This window comes from Malus domestica, chromosome 05, assembly GCF_042453785.1.
Source record: "Malus domestica chromosome 05, GDT2T_hap1".
NCBI lineage: Eukaryota > Viridiplantae > Streptophyta > Magnoliopsida > Rosales > Rosaceae > Malus > Malus domestica.
This window is the reverse complement of record NC_091665.1, coordinates 3,820,641-3,840,291: the sequence shown is the minus strand read 5'-3', so window position 1 is coordinate 3,840,291 and position 19,651 is coordinate 3,820,641. Positions and strand designations below refer to the sequence as shown.

Sequence of the window (19,651 nt, the reverse complement as noted above, 5' to 3'; positions counted from 1 at the left end):
TTGGAAGAACTGAATGGAACGAGGAATATCCTAAGGTGAACACATGAATATGGTGACCAGGTAGGTCCAAGTTGAAGTGATAGTCTGATGGCAAAGAAACACTCTGCAAAAGCGAATGGTTTTGTGCTTTATTGAATGATTTAATGATCCAAAATGAAGTGAATTTCAAAATCTGATGGTGATGCTTCTCAGAATTGAAGTAACCATCTCCGAATCTATGCTAAAAAAATGCTCTCTCTATGTTTCTATTAATCATTCTATCGGAAACCAGTAATTAATCAGAGTTGGTAATCCATGCTACAAATACATGCTTAAATCCATACCTACCTTGTACACTTAAATCCATGCTACAAATACAATGCGGTTTAATAGGAACAAACTTGCAGCCGCATATATGCTTGATGTAGCATTGGTGACGAGGAGAAAGCCAGTGTTCCAAATGTTAAATCTGGTGTTTATAGCCCACTTGCATCTCGGACTGTATATCTCAAGTTCAACCGCATTCTTCATTCCATGACCATTCTTCCACGTCCATACACGATCATTGAATTGCGGCAAAGCAGAAGACCCAGTCAATGGGTGGTGAAACTGACCTAGCTAGTACGTAAGCTTCATTCCGAAATGCAACAAGCTGCACTGCAGAGGAGAAGTAGACAGTAAGAGTAAAGAAATACCGTACGGCATAGAGGCACCAACAATCAATGCAGGACACAACGTTAGCTTGTAGGTTTACTTGACAGAAGTTCTTCAGACTCCTCCAAGCTACTGATTATGTGTAATTAGGGAGGACTGACAAAAAACGTCACCAGATACGCAATCATCAATTAATGCAAAAGGAATAACCGGGTTTCGTATTTACAAACTTCATGCAATGAACATAAAGAAAGAACAGGAAAGTCAATGCAGTTTATGATCATACGAAATTTCAAAGAGGGGAGAAGAGATTCTAAACTGGGGAGTGTACAAATTGAAGACAACATATGGAAGAAGAGCATACAAATTGAAATTAATTAACAAGAAAAATTCTACAGTATTTATATGTTTTACCTGAAAAATCTATGTTTATCCTCCACTGCCTCCTTAATCATGCTTGCCCCCACTACAAAGACCAAAGGACAAATCAAACTTATTAGAGTACTAGGAGCTAAAGAAGTGATGAACAAAACAGCTGCCAACACAAAATACAGACTGGCAACTCTCCAGAACTGCTCTAAAAGCACTTTTGGAAGAACAATCACATCCCGTCACCTCTACTAACCATGAGCGAGAGCGAGGGGAGAGAATGGCCGAAAACAAACCTAAATTGTGGATGTTCATGGTGTTGAGTTTAGCATGCGGCAGATTTTTTCTATTTTGGGACCGCGTGTTTGAATTCATACTAGAACGGCCAATTTCCCATGGGATATACTATATATACTACGTCAGCTCTGGTTTTTTGGGTTATTTTCTGGAGTAGTAACAGATTGGAAAACTAAAGCCTCGGCTGTCTTGGCAAGTTGCATTAAGGCATGTGCAGAAAATTCAGAAACTATACGGAAAGAAAGGGCAACTGAAAAAGAACATGAGGTCCTGGAGGCAGAGAACAAACGTGTTTTGGAAAGTTAAAAAATAGGGGTGTGATATCCATACACCCTTTTTTACTTCTCCAACACCTTTTTAGTTTTTGGCTGTCGGATCGGATGAATTAAAGAAAATCAACGGACATATATTAACAAGGGGTGTGTGAGAAGTAAAGAGGAAAAATATAATTTTCGATATATTCTACTCCTTTATGGACTTAATTAATTGTGGCTATATCAGACCTATTTAAGGACAAAAAAATCACCTACCAAGTTCCAACCATGTTTAAAATAGTTCAGTTAGGCAACATCTGCAGCTGAAGCTTCATTCTGAAAATAATCATGTTGAAATTAACCCGGTATGACAAACTTCTTCTCATCCTGCACATAAATAAATATTCACTTAATAGTTGCGCCTTAGTCTCACCATTAAGAATCTGCTTTCAGTTTGAGTTCAAAATTATCAGTACCCACAACAAAGAAACGATTCACAACTAGCACAATATTGTTATTGAATATCCTACAGTTATTTGAAGAACGATGTACAGATAGCTTCCTTATTGGTTTTTCACATATCATGATCGGCACTGCTCAAGCATTTTTACATTATCTCTATAGCTACTTATCTGTTCATAGCATAATAAATTTTGCTTCAATTCGGCTAATGTGAAAAAATCATAACATATTTTTCTTCCATATCTTCCATACTTTGCACTTTTTGTTGAAAACTTATTTACATACTACAACTTTGCATTTTTTTTATTTCAATTTGACATAGATGAGAGATGCACATTAATAACTGTACATACAGTGCACATACAGAGACTTCATTGCTGGATCAAATAAATTAGCTTTGAGGAAAAAAATAATCAAATATCAGGTAGTTTATACAGGGCTTGAGATGGTGACTTACTAACATGGATTCTGAGAAAAAAGCACCATGTTTAGCTTTCCAAGTAGGACTATCAAGCATTGAATGGTTAAATAGAGCAGAAAGCAATTTTTATTCTTCCTTTTGCCTTTTGTGAGCTTGTTCTTTGTCATCAAAACTACCACTTTCACTTGGAGCTGCCTCTTCACAATATCCATGCGTTCGCTTCAAGATTGTCAGTGTTCGGTTGAGTTCTTCCAAATCTTGCTTGTACACCAAACGAGCCCCACACATTTTCACCATATTCAAGCCTACTTTGAGTCGACATCCTCCCGCATCATAACATGTTTCAAATGAAAACGGTTCCTGACAGTCTTCTCGGGATAAATAAAATATCCAAAGATGTTCTGACATCAAATGCTCTTCTCCAAAAATCCGAAATGAAATCTCAGGCGATAACTGAATTTCGAAACCATAATATTGAAGGGCGTCTGGATTTCCCTTGCGTTGTGCAAAAACAACGCAAAAAGCAATTCCCATCCAGCTGCTACATGATTGAGGAGGTAGCTCCAAATTTAGCGAATGTCCCACAGTTTGATTGTTGAACCACTCGGGTATCCCATTTCCGGGGCATACAATATAATTATACTGACAGATTCCCTGCACCAAAAGAACCATTAGGGGAGAGAAACCATTAGGGGAGAGAGAGAGAGAGAGAGAGAGAGTACCTTAGCGGCGAATTTCACGATCCTTGAATATATTGTATTCATCCAGTCTTCATCTTCAACCAATGTAATGCAATTCCGAGAACTGAAAGTAAAATCATAAATATTGGCGAATCTGCTGCTCAACTTCGAGGGATCCGACAACCTTTTTAAGGAGGTACAACCATCTACAATTACATATAACAAGCTATTTGAAGGAAGATCTGGCAGTTGCTCAAGTCTTTCGCAATCCTTCAAGCAAAGATACTGAAGTTGAGAAAGGCATTTGATGCTTATTGGAAGGGTAACAAAATTGTTTCCACTAAGATCTAAACTTACTAAAGAGGACAAGCTACCAATATCATGGGGGATATCACCTTCACCAAAATCACCATAACGTAGTTGTAAGTCCACCAAACAACGCATATGATTTAAAGAACACAACACCAAACCCCAACAAGGCTCATGGCTCTTTCTAATTCCAAATAAGCGGAGTAGGCCCCACTCGTCCCTTGGCTTACCAATTGATCCACAAGCATGCAGGCGTTTGAGACTTTTCATATCAACTAGTGGCTCTCTTATTGCGTTTCCCCCCAAATCAAGTTCCTCTAAAAACTCCATCTTCCCTGGCAGTTTTTCGATTTTTGAACTTCCCTTGACACACAACCTTTTAAGAGACTTCAAATTACAAATCTCAGTAGGAATATCCAATAGATTTCTGCAATTATTAATACGCAGTTCAGTAAGGCCAACCAGATGTCCAATTGTTGAAGGTAATTTCTCAATCGCAGTCCCACCTAATGAAACATTGGACAAATTTTTCATCTGTTTTGAAAATTCTGGAATTCTTTTCACTTTGGAGCATCCCATAAGATCTAAACGTTCAAGGGAATCCATTTCTAGCTCATTTGGGAGACTCTTAATACTTTTACAGTAATAAAGTTCTAAAACTTTAAGTCTTTTAAGAACTGCAATAGACGGGTGTACCTCTACTAAATTCGTACAAAACATAAGAAACAACTTCTCAAGATTTCGAAGACCAGTAAAATCTGGGGTACTTATCAATTTTTGTGAGATGCTAAGATCAATATATTTCAAGTTGGGGAAATTCTGCAGAATACAAGAAATAATGTATATAAGCTTCCAATTCCAAAAACCTTACAACTTTAATATATGAAATTGAAATGTTTTAAAGATGTTGTAAAAATTTGAAATCAACCCCAAACTTGAGGTGGTAAAGGGTACTTTAGCCTAAAAAAAATGTTAATAGCATTCATTGAATATGTTCTTACCTCTTTTCCATCCCAAAGCCGAACAAGTTTGCTATCACGCATCTTTAGTTCAGTAAGGAAACGCGGGTGAAAGCTTGGTGGAAGAGACTTGGAAGGATACAAACTCCAATTCATAATTCTCAAGGAACACGGAAGAAATTTGGGATTTGAAGAAACGATCAAATTGTCAAATTCCAGAAACCTCAGTCCAGACATGTTAGAGAAGGCTTCACAGTTCCAGTGCACCTCTTCTATTTCGGGTAACCGTAGGCCTATGCCTTCAATAGCTCTTGTCCCCTAATAACCAAGAATGTAGGAAATGTCAATTTCACATTTAGTATCGTGCTAAAAAAATAATATCTTCTATCGAACTTGGTAATCTTACATAACTTCTTACCGTATTGGTCATGAACACATGAAAAATGTCATTAGGAAGCCACAACCTACTCCGCAAGCCAGGCTCTTTAGACTCGTTACCAACAATTCTCCATGCCATTTCTTGTATCAAATCATGCATCCCTATCTCGCTGTACTGGACTGAAGTATCATACAGGAAGCATTTTTCAGAGGTTAGGAGAGATTTCTCAATTAGAGCATCTATCAAGATCCGGCTTGAAATATCAAAGGAATTGTCTAGTATTTCAATTACTCGCTGCGTGTGCTTCCCTTTGTGAAAACATGCAACATCGAGAAAAATTCTCTTCTCCATCTCTTCTAGTCCATCATAACTTATTTTGAGTTTATCAAAAATTGTTGGATTAGGAATTTTTTTTAGATTATCCCGTACACTATTCCATGCATCTAGACCTCTCTTAAACAAAGCCGACCCCAACTGTTCAAGAGCAAATGGAAGGCCTCCAGCATGATTAATGAAATACTTAGACAGTTCCAAAAACCCGTCTTCGGGCAGATCTTTCTTAAAGGCATGTTGACTAAACAGAGCAAGAGCTTCATCATCATTTAACAACTTGACACCATGACATAAAGTTATGCCATGCTGGACTAGCAAACGTTCATTTCTAGTTGTAAAGATAATTCTACTCCCACTACCAAACCAATCTTCTTTTCCAGCTAGTACTTGTAGCTGGTTTATTTGATCCACATCATCAAGTACAAGAAGAACCTTTTTGTTGCGTAAGCACTTCTCAGTGTATATGATTCCCAACTGTTGATCCCAAACTTTCTCAATCTTTTCTTTCAAGACTGGGAAAAGAAGTTGTTGTTGAAGACTAAATAGAGTACGATCTCTGATATTTGCGAGAAAGCAGTAAACTTCAAAATGATGGAAGATTCTATCATAAACTAGCTTGGCAAGGGTTGTCTTACCGATGCCACCCATTCCCGTTATCCCTATAAAGCGAACATCATTGGCATCATGAGCTAATAGCAAACTTAGTTGCTCAAGCCCAAAATTAATTCCGACCAATTTCTGTGAGGAATCTGACACGGTGAACGCAGCCTGCACCTTCCTCCGCACACTATTGACGATTTTTTCAATAAGCTCACTTTCACACCTACAAGGTATAAAATAACCAATAAAAAAACATAAGCGAAGCATTCAAGTTTGACTCTGTTAAGACATGGGAAATTAAAGTTGTTCATGCATGCTTACTTGTATTGCTTTGAATGCCAACCAGAAATTTTGGACAGTCTTTTTAGATCAGCCTTCCATTGGACAACCTTCTTTTTATCTTCGGTAGTGATGAACTTTTCTTCATGCTCCGCGAAGGCTTTGGCAAAAGATCCCCGTTGATTTCCAACGTCGGATGGATCTGTCTCGTAAAAGACCGGCAGAACTGAGTTCCTAGCTTCCATGCATTGAAGAATGGTTGTAAGTTCATTCAAGCACCATTTGGAAGAAGCATAGTTTGGTGAAAGAACAACGATTGCAATATGCGATTCTTTTATCGCACTCGGGAGCTCAAGAGGAATACTTGTTCCTTCTTCAAGCTCTCGATCGTCAAGGAAAGTTGTAATTCCTTGGAACTTGCACAATTCGTGGTATAAATGGGATACAAAACCTTTGCGGGTGTCTACACCCCTAAAACTCAAAAACACATCGTACTTCCATCGAGGAGCTGATTCCAGAGAAAGAAGTGGTGCAGAGGCTCTTTGGGTGCTCATCGCCATTGCAAAGCAAAAACGGTGTGGCCGCCAATGGTTGGAGAAATTTGAAGAGGAAGAAGAAGTGAGGGAGGCGCTGTGGGATTGGTTGGAGAAATCTGCAGAGGAAGAAGAGGGACGAAACTGGATCTACAATTGCAGAAACGGAATGGCTGAAGGCGGCAGTGGTTTAGACTTTTAGCACCTTCAGCACGCTTTAGACTTTAGTTAGGCTTTTTTATCAGGAACTTTAACGAGAGAGAGGTTTTGGGGAAAGGAAATAATGAAAGAGAGAAAGGGTGAAGGTTGTAGGGAAAGCCAAGTGGGACGATGGGAATCAATCCAACCAGAAAACAACAAAATGAAGACCAAGAAGCAGACTTAATTGGCAAGAAAAAATTGAGAAAAGTCAGTGAGTGTGAGTGTGTGACTACCTACTCCTACTCCTGCTCCTTAATTGGACCAAAAATAATTATTCATTTTTTGGGGGCCTCCATGCATTATGGGTGCGGTTTTCAACTACTTGCTGGACGCTTTCCAACTAGACTTGTAAACGGGTTGGGTTTATTGGGTTTGGGTCAGATTGAATCCGACCCGTTAATTTAACGGGTCATCCGAATTCAACCCGTTAAGCTAACGGGTCACCCGAACCCAACCCGTTAAGCCTAATAAGTCACCCGTTTCACCCGTTAACACCCATTAACAATTTTTTTTGTTTTTTTTTTTAACATTTTGCATTCCAATACAAATTACACATCTTTTACCCAAAATTACAAACATTATATATATATATTTTGCATTCCAATACAAATTACACATCGTATACAGTTGCTTTTAGTTTTAGTTTAGCTGATCTCAATCATTTCACTCGTCAATGTCATCACTTCCAACCTGCTTCCTAGCTTTCCACCATCTCTCCCTACTGTCGCTACTCCAGAAACCATATCTCCTTACTCACCCCTTATACATTTTTGTAATAGTCTTAACGATTAACGAAATCCAACTCGTACTGTGATGGAAATTTAAGAATCAGAGAAAAATAAATCAACTTTCCCACATCCATATTTAAAAGCTACGAAATTCTAATAAAAAGTACGAAATATACAGAATCTACGAAACCAAGAACCAAAGCAGGAGAAACCGATAAACAATCGGAACCCATTCGTCAAACCTGACAAACTAAGGATACCCAGAAACTAAAACGATGAATTATTGAGAAATGTAGAAAAATCGGAACCCATTCTTCTAACTTACCGGAGAGAGGGTGGCAGAACTTAGTGAACGGCAGCCAACTTTGAGGAAGAAGATGAGGGAGAGAACGGCGCCACTCAGTCGGGTTCGAACGTGAGAGAACATAGAGAGCTAGGTTTTCTATTCCAACTATAAAATTACACAAAAGTCCTTCTTAACGGGTGTTAACGGGTTTCGCGGGTTGACTCAAAATGACCCGTTACTTAACGGGTGACTAACGGGTTGACCCGTTAACAACCCAACCCGTTAAGCACTTACCCAAATACTAGTTTTAACGGGTCGGGTCGGGTCGGGTTAACGGGTTGGGTTCAAAATGCCAGCCCTGCTTCCAACTACTAAGATTGCAGCGTTTTTTGACTAGTGGGATTAATTTAAAGCGAAAACGACCGATGAAATAATTGAGAGAAATTGGTTGAGGCTAGGCATCATCAAGGATTAACTTTTAAATGTTAATTAACAAATCGACACTAGCTACTAGGTCCTTTTTTAGATTAGATTCAAAACAAGTAGCTTTTAAATGTTAATTAACATCGAATAACTTAACCAAATTCTGAAGAGGGAAGAACATTTCCTCAACAAAGAAACCCTAAGCTCTTTAATTTTCATTCATCATTTAAGTTTGATTTAGGCATCGGAAGACATTTGATTGACAAAGTCTATCCTGTTTATTCTTTTATTTGGTGGCAGATATTCGTTTCTAATTCTATTCCTCACCTCATCATTCTAACTATAGATTTTGTTCAAAAAAAAAATCATTCTATCTATGGATGAACCAAATAACACCGAATAATTAACAAAGGTAAGATAACAACAACAATAAAATGTGATGTGTAGTGTAGTGTAGCGTAGTAGGGGCAAAATTAACAATTTCTGCAAGAAAAATAAAACTATTTTCCACTAAAAACAAAACAAAAGATGGAAATGTACCAAAAAGTCAGGATCGGTGGCTTACCCCTTGTTGTCATTGAGCAAGTCGTAGTTGTGGTGGAAAAAATGCGGAATTGTTGTGCTACAGCTAGTCTAGTCCCATCCCATGGCAACCCATTTCATCTGAGGGATGAAGGAGAGATGATTCAGTACTGTGTCAATACTCAACTCTCAACTTTGGTTTGTTCAGTATCATTTAGTACTACAGTTTAATAGTATTCTTCTTCACTTGAAAATGGGAGGTTTTATGTTCAATTTTTGTTAAAAACGAATTTTAAGCACTTTATTAGGACTCACCCATTGTGAGCCTTAGGTCACACTTCTTTAGTGTAGATAATATCGTTTATTCAAAAAATAACTCTGGTTTGTTTGGTTTGGTTTTGTACGATTATGGGTTGGACTTGTGTATTTTGTACTTTTAGGCTTTAGCCTTGACTTTAAATCTTTCTAGGAAGTAGATGGTTGATTTTGATGGTTATAATTTTTCTTTTCAAACCACTCTGTCTCATGTTCAAACTTTCTTATTCTTATAAATGTAGTTAGCGTACAATTTAGCTTGAAAAAAAAAACTTAGGGGAATTTCAAGCCAATTTCATTCTTGAATAGTAAAAAAAATCTTCTAGTCCATAGGACTATAATGCGAGTGAAAAACTAAGAGCTTGTTTGGTGTCCTATTTAAAAACTTTTATAATTTCTCAAAACATTTCTTAAGAATTTCATTGAAAACAATTTTCTTTAAGACTCAAAAACTTATTTGGTTTGCGATTTAAAATTTCTAAATCTTATAACTTAAACTGGACAAAGAGATCCAAAAAGAGGGGTATGAGAGAGAAAGAGGATAAAGGAGGAAAGAAAGTAAGAGATAATTGGAGGAAAGAGAAAAAAGTGAGAGGATCGGAGGAGATAGAGAGGAAGAGGAGCGAGAAAAAGAATCGAGAGAATGAAGAGAGCGGATTGGAGGAGAGACGAAAAAGGTAAAAAAAGAAAGAAAGAGAAGGGTGAGAGAGAGAGAGAGAATAAAAGATAGATTTGGAGTGAGAGGGGAGGAGGGAGAGAAAAGAAAGGAGTGAGTTTAAGTTTAAAAACTCTAAACACTTACTTTTTCTGTTTTTAGATAATAGACTATATTTTTGAGTTAGTCTTGAATTCAGTTTTTGAAAATAGTCATACCAAACAAGTTTTTAAGGCCTAAAGCTTGAAAATTGTTTATGAGTTTGTTTGTACCATACTTGACAAATCTCGAAACTACTGAGCACCGGTCAACGTTATACCGTCAAGGACCCAGAAGAGTTTCCCTCCAACCAGGAGGCCAATCACAGCGCCACACGTGTCAACATCAGAAGCCAATCATAGCGCGACACGTGTCAACATCAGAAGCCAATCACAACACGACACGTGTCAATGTCAGAATGAAACTAGAAACTCTCTTCTATAAATAGAGATCATTTTTTCACAATATTTACTAATGTCATTTGTACTAAATCATTCACTAGTACTCACAAAAGGAGAGCTTGAACCTATGTACTTGTGTAAACCCTTCACAATTAATGAGAACTCATCTACTCCTCTACTCCGTGGACGTAGCCAATCTGGGTGAACCACGTACATCTTGTGTTTGCTTCCCTATCTCTATTCATTTACATACTTATCCACACTAGTGACCGGAGCAATCTAGCGAAGGTCACAAACTTAACACTTTCTGTTGTACCAAAGTCTTTACTGATTTTGTGCATCAACATTTGGCGCCGTCTGTGGGAATGACACTTATTCCCACTTTCTTCAGCTTTGTCAAGCTGGTTTCCACCATTCGTACACTCTATTTTGACCAGGCATCCCTCTCCAACATGAGGAGCGAAGGAAGCCACAGCACACAGAATGACACCCCTCTTGCACCTAGTGCGAAACAACGAAAGAAGGAAGGAAAGAGGGTTGCTCTTCAAGCTAAAGTTGATGAGCTAGAAGCTCAGAACAACAAGATAGCAATGAACAACAAGTTGAGGTCCTCCAGGAGCAGTATGAGAAGCTCTTTGAGACGCTCCACAAAACTAGGCGTACTCAAACACGCGAGCTCGTTGCCCTTGTGGACATCAACCATCATCTGGGTGCCCCCCAACCAGGAGGGTCACATTTCTTCGACATGGGTATCCCTGATGAGGAGCGAGTTAATCATCAAAACATTGATCAACATGAGACTTCTCTCAACCCTGCTGCTTCGACCCGAAACAGGAGAAGTGGAGGAAGACACCTCCTTGCAAAAGGGTTGGAAGGATCGAAAGCCGTTTATCACGACTGCTGAGACTTCCTAAAACAACGTCGAGAGAATCCTCTTTATATATGCTCGAAGATCAATAACCCAAGGGTTTCTGAAAGACTCGGTCCCCTCCCACGACCCAAGCCAGCTGCCAATCTAGGGAAGGAACGACAGGTCCTAGAGGAAGATGAAGGTACATGGGACTCTGAGGTATTCCGACAGACTCGCCCTAGAAGTCAGTACGACGAGTCCAAGGAAAAATCACACACCCTTGCTCAAACTTTCCTACTTCCAAGAGACGATGAAGACTTACGAAAGAAAATCCAGTGGTACATGACTCTACTCAGGACTCCCTTATCCTACAACTCCTTGAGGAAGTAAACAAGTTGAAGGCCGAACATCAGGCCGAGATACCTGACTGGAACCAACCCAGGCCTGGCCCTCTCACAAGGAGGATCCTCGACACCCCCTTCAAGCGAAGACAAAACAAAAGCTTAGTTTACAACTCTATACTGGAAGGGAGGACCTAATTGAACACCTTAACCTCTTTGAGTCCACCATGGCATATCGGATGCATACCGATGAAAAACGATGTCTTCTCTTCCCCTCCACCCTTTTTGGTGGAGCTCTAAACTGGTATTGCCGTCTTCCACCTAAGACAGTAGACTCATTTGAGGAACTGAGGAAATTGTTTGTCTCTCAACACATCTTCCAGACCAATCGTTTGCATTCTGCAGATGACTTGTACATTATTTGCCAGAAGCCGGACGAGTCACTACGAGAGTATGTCGGTCGTTTCAGCCATGAGTATTCTCGCTGTGCTGAGGCAGATGACAAGACCGCCCTCAAGGCCTTCACGGCAGGTCTACGTGATTATATCTTCAAGTACATGATCAATGCCAACACTTGGAAGACTTACTCTGAGGTGATGGCATATGCTTACAACCAAGCCTCCGCTGAGGCAAGGACATATTAAGGGAAACCTCCCCCACAACCACCCCTTATCAGCAAGTACGGAGTGGAAGCCAGATCCAACCAAATGAGAAGACCTCGACCTTCCAAACGACAATGGTGCCTCACTCTGCCTTACTTAACACTTTGCCAAGTCAACATGCATATCAATCTCAGGGCAAAAGGAAAGATTTCCATCCTCACCAGTCTCATTTTAGTAAAAGGAGTAAGGGACACTATCGCGATAATCAAGGGTATCGCCATGATAATCCCCGACCCCAGGCAGTCAACACAGTGGGTCAAGCACGTGTCAGGACATCCTCTACCCCGAGATTGATATGAGGCATACACACATTTGAACGCCACATGCGTGGCCATTTACCCTAGCATAGCACACATGATACCAAAGCCAAAGCCAAGGCACCCGGATTACAAGCCCACGAAGAACATGGGCACGTTTTGCTGCTACCACGAGCATAACGGCCATAATGGCGAGAAGTGTATCACCCTTTGTGATCATATTGAAGCTTTGGCACGTGAAGGAAAAATTGATCAATTCCCCCTTCACCCTCCAAGGGGTAACCGTAACCAACGCTAGGTGAATGTGATATATTCCATAAGTGGTGGCACACCCATATCTAAATCTTCCAACAGGGCCATGAAAAATAGTGAACGAGCTTTAAGGTCTGGCCACCAAGTGTTTCACGTGGAAGACATCAAGGGAGGTAAGTATCAAAAGCCTAACTGGGATCCAATATGTTTCTACCCTGAGGAAGAAAGAGGTATCATCTACCCTTACGACGAATCCTGGTAGACACGGGGGCTTCGGTCAATATCATGTTTGTTGAAGCTTTCAGAGTACTTAATGTAGCTGAACACTTGCTCGATCGCTCGATTTCCCCTCTGATAAGCTTCTCCGGTGATATCGTGCAACCTTTGGGGAGCATACATTTACCCTTCACCATTGGTACAGGCCCTTAAACAGCTACCATTACCACTAACTTCCTGGTGGTTGATTGCCCAATGGCATACAATGTCATGTTCGGACGCATAGGCATCAATGATCTCAAGGCCATGGTAACCACACATATGTTGTTGATGAAATTTCCAACCCCCTATGGCAATGGTTACTTCAGAGGAGATCAACTTAGTGCACGATCATGTTACAACACTTCGGTCAAGCAACAACACCTGCTTGTGCCCAAGGAAACCATTTCTATACATGACCAAGTCATAAAGACCAGCCCAGACGAAGCCAACTTGGATCTTCACGATAGCAACAGTCAACCCAACGACCCTCGAGATGACTCTTTCACCCAGCAAGCACAACCCGCTGAAGAGTTGGAGAAGGTCTCTATCTCAAAAGATTATCTGGACCGCATGGTGAAGATTGGCACCACATTGTCACCACCAATTTGGTTGACATTGATCTCTTTTTTGCAAGAGAACACTGAGGTCTTCGCCAGGTCATACGAGGAAATGCCAGGCATCTCTCCCGATATCATTTGTCATCGCTTAAATATTGACTCCAAGACCAAGCCAGTGAGACAGAAGCGAAGATCTTATGACGCTGAATGGTACGAGGCAATGAAGGCAGAAGTTGAAAAACTCAAAGGCATAAGCTTAGTCCGCGAAGTCAATTATCCAACGTGGGTAGCAAATGTTGTCCTTGTTAAGAAGAATCCGACCAAGGAAAGTCTCCTGCTCCAAATGGTCTTGTGGAGAATGTGTGTCGATTACACTGACCTAAACAAAGGATGCCCGAAGGATAGCTTTCCTATTGCTCTCATAGATAGACTTATAGATTCTACAGCAGGGTGTGAACTTCTGAGCTTCATAGATGCTTACTCAAGATACAACTAAATCCTCATGAACCATTTGGACCAAGAACACACAGCCTTTACTACTGACAAGGGACTATATTGCTATAAAGTCATGCCTTTCGGCCTAAAGAATGCAGGAGCAACTTATCAGAGACTGGTCAATTCAATGTTCGTCGAACAGATTGGGAAGAGCATGGAAGTTTACGTTGATGATATGCTAGTAAAGAGCAAACATGCTGACTAACACATCACCTACCTATCTGAAACTTTCACCATTCTGAAGAGGTATCAAATGAGGTTGAACCCCAACAAATGTGCCTTCAGCGTAGACTATGGCAAATTCTTAGGCTTCATGATAAGCCAACGAGGCATTAAGGCTAATCCCGAGAAGATCAAAGCAATCTTCGACATGAAGGAACCGGTAACTTCAAAAGACATCCAGAGCCTTATTGGCAAGGTGGCAGCTTTAACTAGGTTCATCTCTAAGGCCACAGACAGATGTGCTCCTTTCTTCAAAGCACTTAAGGGAAGTAAGAAGTACATTACATGGACTAATGAATATGCTGAGGCATTCAAGAACCTCAAAGACTACATGAGTAAAGCCCTTATGCTCTCCAAACCTGAGGTTGGTGACACTCTTATTATCTATATGTCGGTATCGGCTTCAGCAGTAAGTTTCGTTTTCATTCGAAAGGATGGTAATGTCGAACGACCTGTCTACTATGCTAGCAAGGCCTTACAAGATGTAGAGACGATACTCTAACATTGAGAAATTGGCTCTAGCATTGGTCATGTCTGCTCGAAAACTTCGCCCTTACTTCCAAGCACACTCCATCATCGTGCTTACCAATCATCCTCTTCGACAGATACTCCAAAGTCCTGACACTTCCGGGTGAATGATCAAATAGACGATAGCATTGGGTGAGTTTGACATCTCTTACCAACCAAAGCCAACTGAGAAGGGCCAATCAGTGGCAGACTTCATCGCTGACTTCACATATCCTGTTAACATTGTTTCTACGCCTAAAAAAGTGGTTTCATTACCCTCGAAAGCTCAGAAAGTAGAACCAATAGCCCCATCATGGAGTCTATATGTTGATGGCTTGTCTAGCCAATAGGGTTGTGGAGCAAGACTAGTCCTTACGACCCTTGACAAAGTGGCGATGAAGTATGCTCTTCATTTCAAATTCAAGATGTCGAACAATGAGGCCGAATATGAAGCCCTCCTAGCAGGCTTACGTTTGGCCAAACACCTTGGGGTTAAACAAATTGATATCTTTAGTGACTCCCAATTGGTGGTTAACCAGGTCACCAACAACTTTGATGCTAAGGATAACTCTATGGTAGCATATCTGGCACAAACACAATTGTTGCTCCAGCACTTCCACCACCAGATCACCCAAATTCCTCGAGCGGTAAACAGTCATGCAGATGCTTTGGCTCGCCTTGCCTCTGCGGTGGAAGACAAGATTGGGAGAAAAATTCAGGTCGAATTGTTGGTAGTACCAAGCACCATGGCCGCGGAAGTGTGCAACTTACAACAGGGGGATAGTTGGATTACCCCGATTTATAGATTCCTTGCTCATGGCACCCTTCCAAATGACAAAGTCCAAGCTAAGCAGATTCGATACAAGGCTACCCGTTACTTGATCATTAATGACCAACTCGACAAACGGGGTTTTAACTAACCATACCTAAGATGCCTTACACCCACAGAGGCGGAAACTGTCATTCGGGAAATACATGAAGGAGTCTGCGGAGATCATGCTGGATCTCAATCCCTAACACACAAGGCTTTTCACCAAGGATATTACTGGCCAACACTCCACCAAGATGCCATCAGAATATCCCGCTCATGTGATAAGTGTCAACGCTACGTAACTATTCCTCACTCCCCTCCCGAGCCGTTCACTCCTATGATCAGCCTTTGGCCCTTCACCCAATGGAGACTTGATTTGATCGGCCCAATACCTGCAGGGAAGGGCAAGGTCCGTTATGCAATCGTTGCAGTTGACTACTTCATAAAGTGGGCCGAAGTAGAACCCTTGGCAACCATTACTGAGGCAAAAATAGAAGACTTCGTATGGAAGAACATCCTTTGCAGATTCGGCATTCCCAATGCTATAGTCACTGACAATGGGTGACAGTTCGACAACAATAAGTTCATGATGTTTTGCTCTGAGTTCAATATCAACTTATGTTTTGCCTCCCCAGCTCATCCCCAGTCTAATGGACAAGTTGAAGCTATCAACAAAATAATCAAGCGAACTTTGAAAACCAGCTTGGACAAGGCTAAAGGTTGTTGGCCAGAATTTGTACCCTAAGTTCTTTGGTCATACCGTGCTTCGTATCGCACATCAACAGGAGAAACCCCATTCTTACTTGCCTTTGGTACAGAGGCAGTTGTCCCAGTTGAGCTTGAGCAAGCAACGTTCCGAGTCCAGAACTATGTGCAAAGCGAAAATGACAAACAACTTACCTTCAACTTAGATCTAGTCGAGGAACACAGAAACCAGGCTCACTTGAAGAATGTCGCCTACAAGCAGCGCATCTCCAACTACTATGACTCCAGGGTCAAACCTTGTTCTTTCAAAGTGGGGGACTAGGTATTGAAGAAAAGATTACTCTACGACAGAGTCCCGAGTGAAGGAACACTTAGTCCAAACTGGGATGGACTGTTTGAAGTTGTTAGCATCAGTCGCCCTGGCTCCTACAAGCTTAGAAGCTCTGATGGCAAGACCCTTGGCCATCCATAGAACGTTGATCACTTGAAGTACTATTACAAGTAAACTAACATTGTACAAGTGTTAAGCTTCAGCCATTCGGCATCCTATGTAACGAAGACTATTTGGCATGAATTCAATAAAGAGGTGATTTAGACAACTCGGTCTTAATCCTCTTACATTCCTAGCAATGAAACACTTGGGTTCAAAGCTTCAACATGAATGCTTCCAATGGGAAATCAAGTCTAAGTATATGTCAATAAGACTATACAAATAAACAAATAATACTGGACAGAACTAGTACATCCAAGTTATGGCTTATATCTAAACAAAAGATTTGCTCAAACATAGCCAGGCATTCATCAGTGATAGTGTAAATACTTGGTAATTAACAACAAACTAGTACATCCAGAGTACATGACACATGCCACACAAACAACAAACTAATACATCCAGAGTATGTGGCACATGCCACACAAACAACAAACTAGTACATCCAGAGTACATGGCACAAGCCACACAAATAACAAACTAGTACATCCAGAGTACATGGCACATGCCACACAAACAACAAACTCGTACATCCAGAGTACATGCAGAAAAAGAGGGCACTACGAGTCATCCTCATCTGAGGCCGAACTTCTGACAATATCACTCTGCGTTTCAACCCCATCGCCATCACCACCTTCCTCAGCATCTCCAGGACCATCCTTACTCTCCTGAGACTGCTCACTGATACTAGCCTCATTATCAGAGTCATCATCACCATTAAGATCAACTGCGAGAATGAAGGCTTCACCCTTTTGTCGGTACTCATCCATCTCATCACGGTACTTTCGGATAATGCTTCCATTGTCGTAACGCTCAAAGACAACCATCCATTTCCTTTTCTCAAAATTAGCCGCTCGGATGCAGTGAGGTCTAAAAGCATTGTGAAAGGCCTGGGAACTTAAGAACTCTTGCACATTAGCATCCCTCTCAGTTGGGATACTCATCTTCAACCCAGAAACCTCAACCAAGGCACTATCCAACTCCCCTTTAACCTTGGAAACTTCAAGGATGGTTGTCTCCAATTGTTCCTTACTCGCTTCCAATTGTTTCTTGAGCCTTACGTTCTTACCATTCCGCCTCTTTAACTTTCAAAGTTTTCATCCTTAAGGCGGAAACATCAGCTAAAGCTTTGCTCGTTTTTCTGGCGTCATTCACAAGCTGCTTATTCTCTTTAAACTTTGCCTTGTACCGCTCGACTTCTCGTAATCTGTCATCGTACTCGGTCATGACTTACATGACAAGATAATCGTCACTACCAGGAAAAAGAGGGGAGAAAGCAAAGAAATGACAAAGTAAGACTTACATAAGAAGATAGCCTCATCATCCGGTCACGATCTGATTCATTCTCATCTAGTGGCTGGCCAAGCTTATCAATAGTGGATCGACGTCTTGCCAGGCAATTATTGACATACCTAAAACTACTTGGCTGCATGGCAAACTTCAAGTCATTCCAATGAATACTGCCAACCTCTTCCTTGTACTTTCTTTTACGGCTACAACTAGGGCCACCTCCTTGGTCAATAGACTCCATGGTTGGAGGAAATATGAGATTAATGGTAGGAAGAGGAGGCAATAGTCGTCGCTCCTCCCTTGCAACTATGGCAGCAGCACAACCGATGGCCTCAGCTTCAGCCTTCTTTGAGGCAGCAATCTTGAGGACCTCCTCCTGCGACTTAGGTTTAGGGGTTGGCTTCACCCAATGCTTACGAGCTCCCTTGTGAAACAAAATGTCATTTACAGGAACTAACATGGGTGCTTTCCATTTCTTGGCGTTAGTCTCCCCTTTCTTGCCCACTTTCTCCACTGAACAAGAAAAATCAAAGTAAGGAATGCAATTTTGTAAAAGAAAGAGGGGGAAAAATGAAAGACATAACTTACTTGCTCGTCTCTGGCACTCTGACACTAGGGGCTGGAAACCGTACTTTCGAAATAAGGGTCGTAGTTTACCCAAATGTCTATCCTCTTTGGGCACCCTCAACACCTTCTCTATGTCAGCTAGCTCCCGTCCAGACAGCTTGATGGTCCCTCGCGTCACTGCACGAAGAAAAAAATGTTAGAAGCAAGAGAAAATCACAACAAATAGCAAATAATGCAAACAATGGATACATTACAACCTACAGTCTGGAAGTGAGTAAGAACACGTTGCTCCGGCGTGACACCTTTAACATACTCCCAATCATTATAAAGAAAGCACTAACGGTTTTTCCAAGTGCAGTACGCCTTTTTCTTACCAAAGACAATATGCTATCTTTCACTCCGACATGCACACTCGGCATACCCAGTGCATGCTTTCACCAGGCGCATCTTATAGCAATAGCACCATTGATGAAATGAAGGCTCACCTAACCCACATTCCATCCAAATAATATAAAACCCGATCAAGGTATCCCAAAAACCAGGGTAGAATTGCCCAGGCATATATCCAATGAAAGACAACATCTGTTGCAACCACGGGTGCAAAGGCAGCTTCACCCTTAAAGTCAATAATATCTGGGTATAGAACATAACATGACCCTTGGGCGGTTCAGAGGACAATTCTTCATAATGCACCAAATGCATTCCTACACTACAGGGGATACTACATGACTGCCTTAGGGCCTCAAGCTGCTTTTCACTATCTAACAAGTTTTGCACTAAATGGTCTGCTATGAACTCAGAGCGAAATATGGGTATGGCGTCACAAACAACCCCCTCACCCACTGACATGAAGGAGGAAGAACCAATATTGGCTAAGGCTTGGCAATTGCGAAGATCACCCAATCTCGAATTTTTTGTACAAGACTCTAACAAAGGCCCTGAAGACTCCAACATTGCAAACTCAAACATGGAGTTAGAGTTAGGGGAGCCCCCATCACTAGGACTTCCAAACTCTGACATCTACAACAAACAGAAACAAACTCAATCACCACATGAAAGATCGAAACATAAGGAAGTTCCTAGGGCGTGGAGAAAAGCTCAATCAGTTCATTATGTTCTCAACCAAATACATGAACACTCAAACAATTCAACAAGAATGAAAGCATGTGATCTAGTGGAGAAGACTACCAACCTGAAGATGGTGCAAAGCAATGCCGGAATCCCTCTCAACTATAAAAGCACTCTATCTCCAAAATTCACTACAAAATGAGCAAATGAAGACAATGAAAATAGTGGAAACTTCTCATTT

The 19,651-nt window shown here is 41.1% G+C and overlaps 1 protein-coding gene and 1 long non-coding RNA gene across 6 annotated transcripts; both read right to left on the bottom strand.

The window, feature by feature from the left end:
- Nucleotides 1–216: 216 nt before the first annotated feature.
- LOC103420956 (TMV resistance protein N-like) lies at nucleotides 217–6,863 on the bottom strand. 5 transcript variants are annotated; one of them, XR_011581161.1, is made up of 9 exons: nucleotides 6,018–6,863; nucleotides 4,803–5,919; nucleotides 4,427–4,702; nucleotides 3,159–4,244; nucleotides 2,473–3,090; nucleotides 1,830–1,940; nucleotides 1,048–1,099; nucleotides 734–789; nucleotides 498–636 (listed from the first exon to the last, which is right to left on the bottom strand). XR_011581161.1 is itself a non-coding variant. In XM_070822118.1 (5 exons), exons 1-5 carry the CDS (start codon nucleotides 6,533–6,535, stop codon nucleotides 2,563–2,565), a joined length of 3,525 nt encoding a protein of 1,174 aa, XP_070678219.1. In that variant the 5' UTR covers nucleotides 6,536–6,863; the 3' UTR covers nucleotides 2,394–2,562. The 5 variants fall into 5 exon arrangements, 1 of the variants encoding a protein (XP_070678219.1); XR_011581159.1 differs by lacking the exon at nucleotides 734–789 and having other exon boundaries at nucleotides 217–636; XR_011581160.1 differs by lacking the exon at nucleotides 734–789 and having other exon boundaries at nucleotides 217–631.
- Nucleotides 6,864–7,266: 403 nt separating this feature from the next.
- LOC139195996 (uncharacterized) lies at nucleotides 7,267–7,911 on the bottom strand. The gene is made up of 2 exons (XR_011581089.1): nucleotides 7,763–7,911; nucleotides 7,267–7,517 (listed from the first exon to the last, which is right to left on the bottom strand). It is a non-coding gene; the product is annotated as an uncharacterized lncRNA (long non-coding RNA).
- Nucleotides 7,912–19,651: the final 11,740 nt, after the last annotated feature.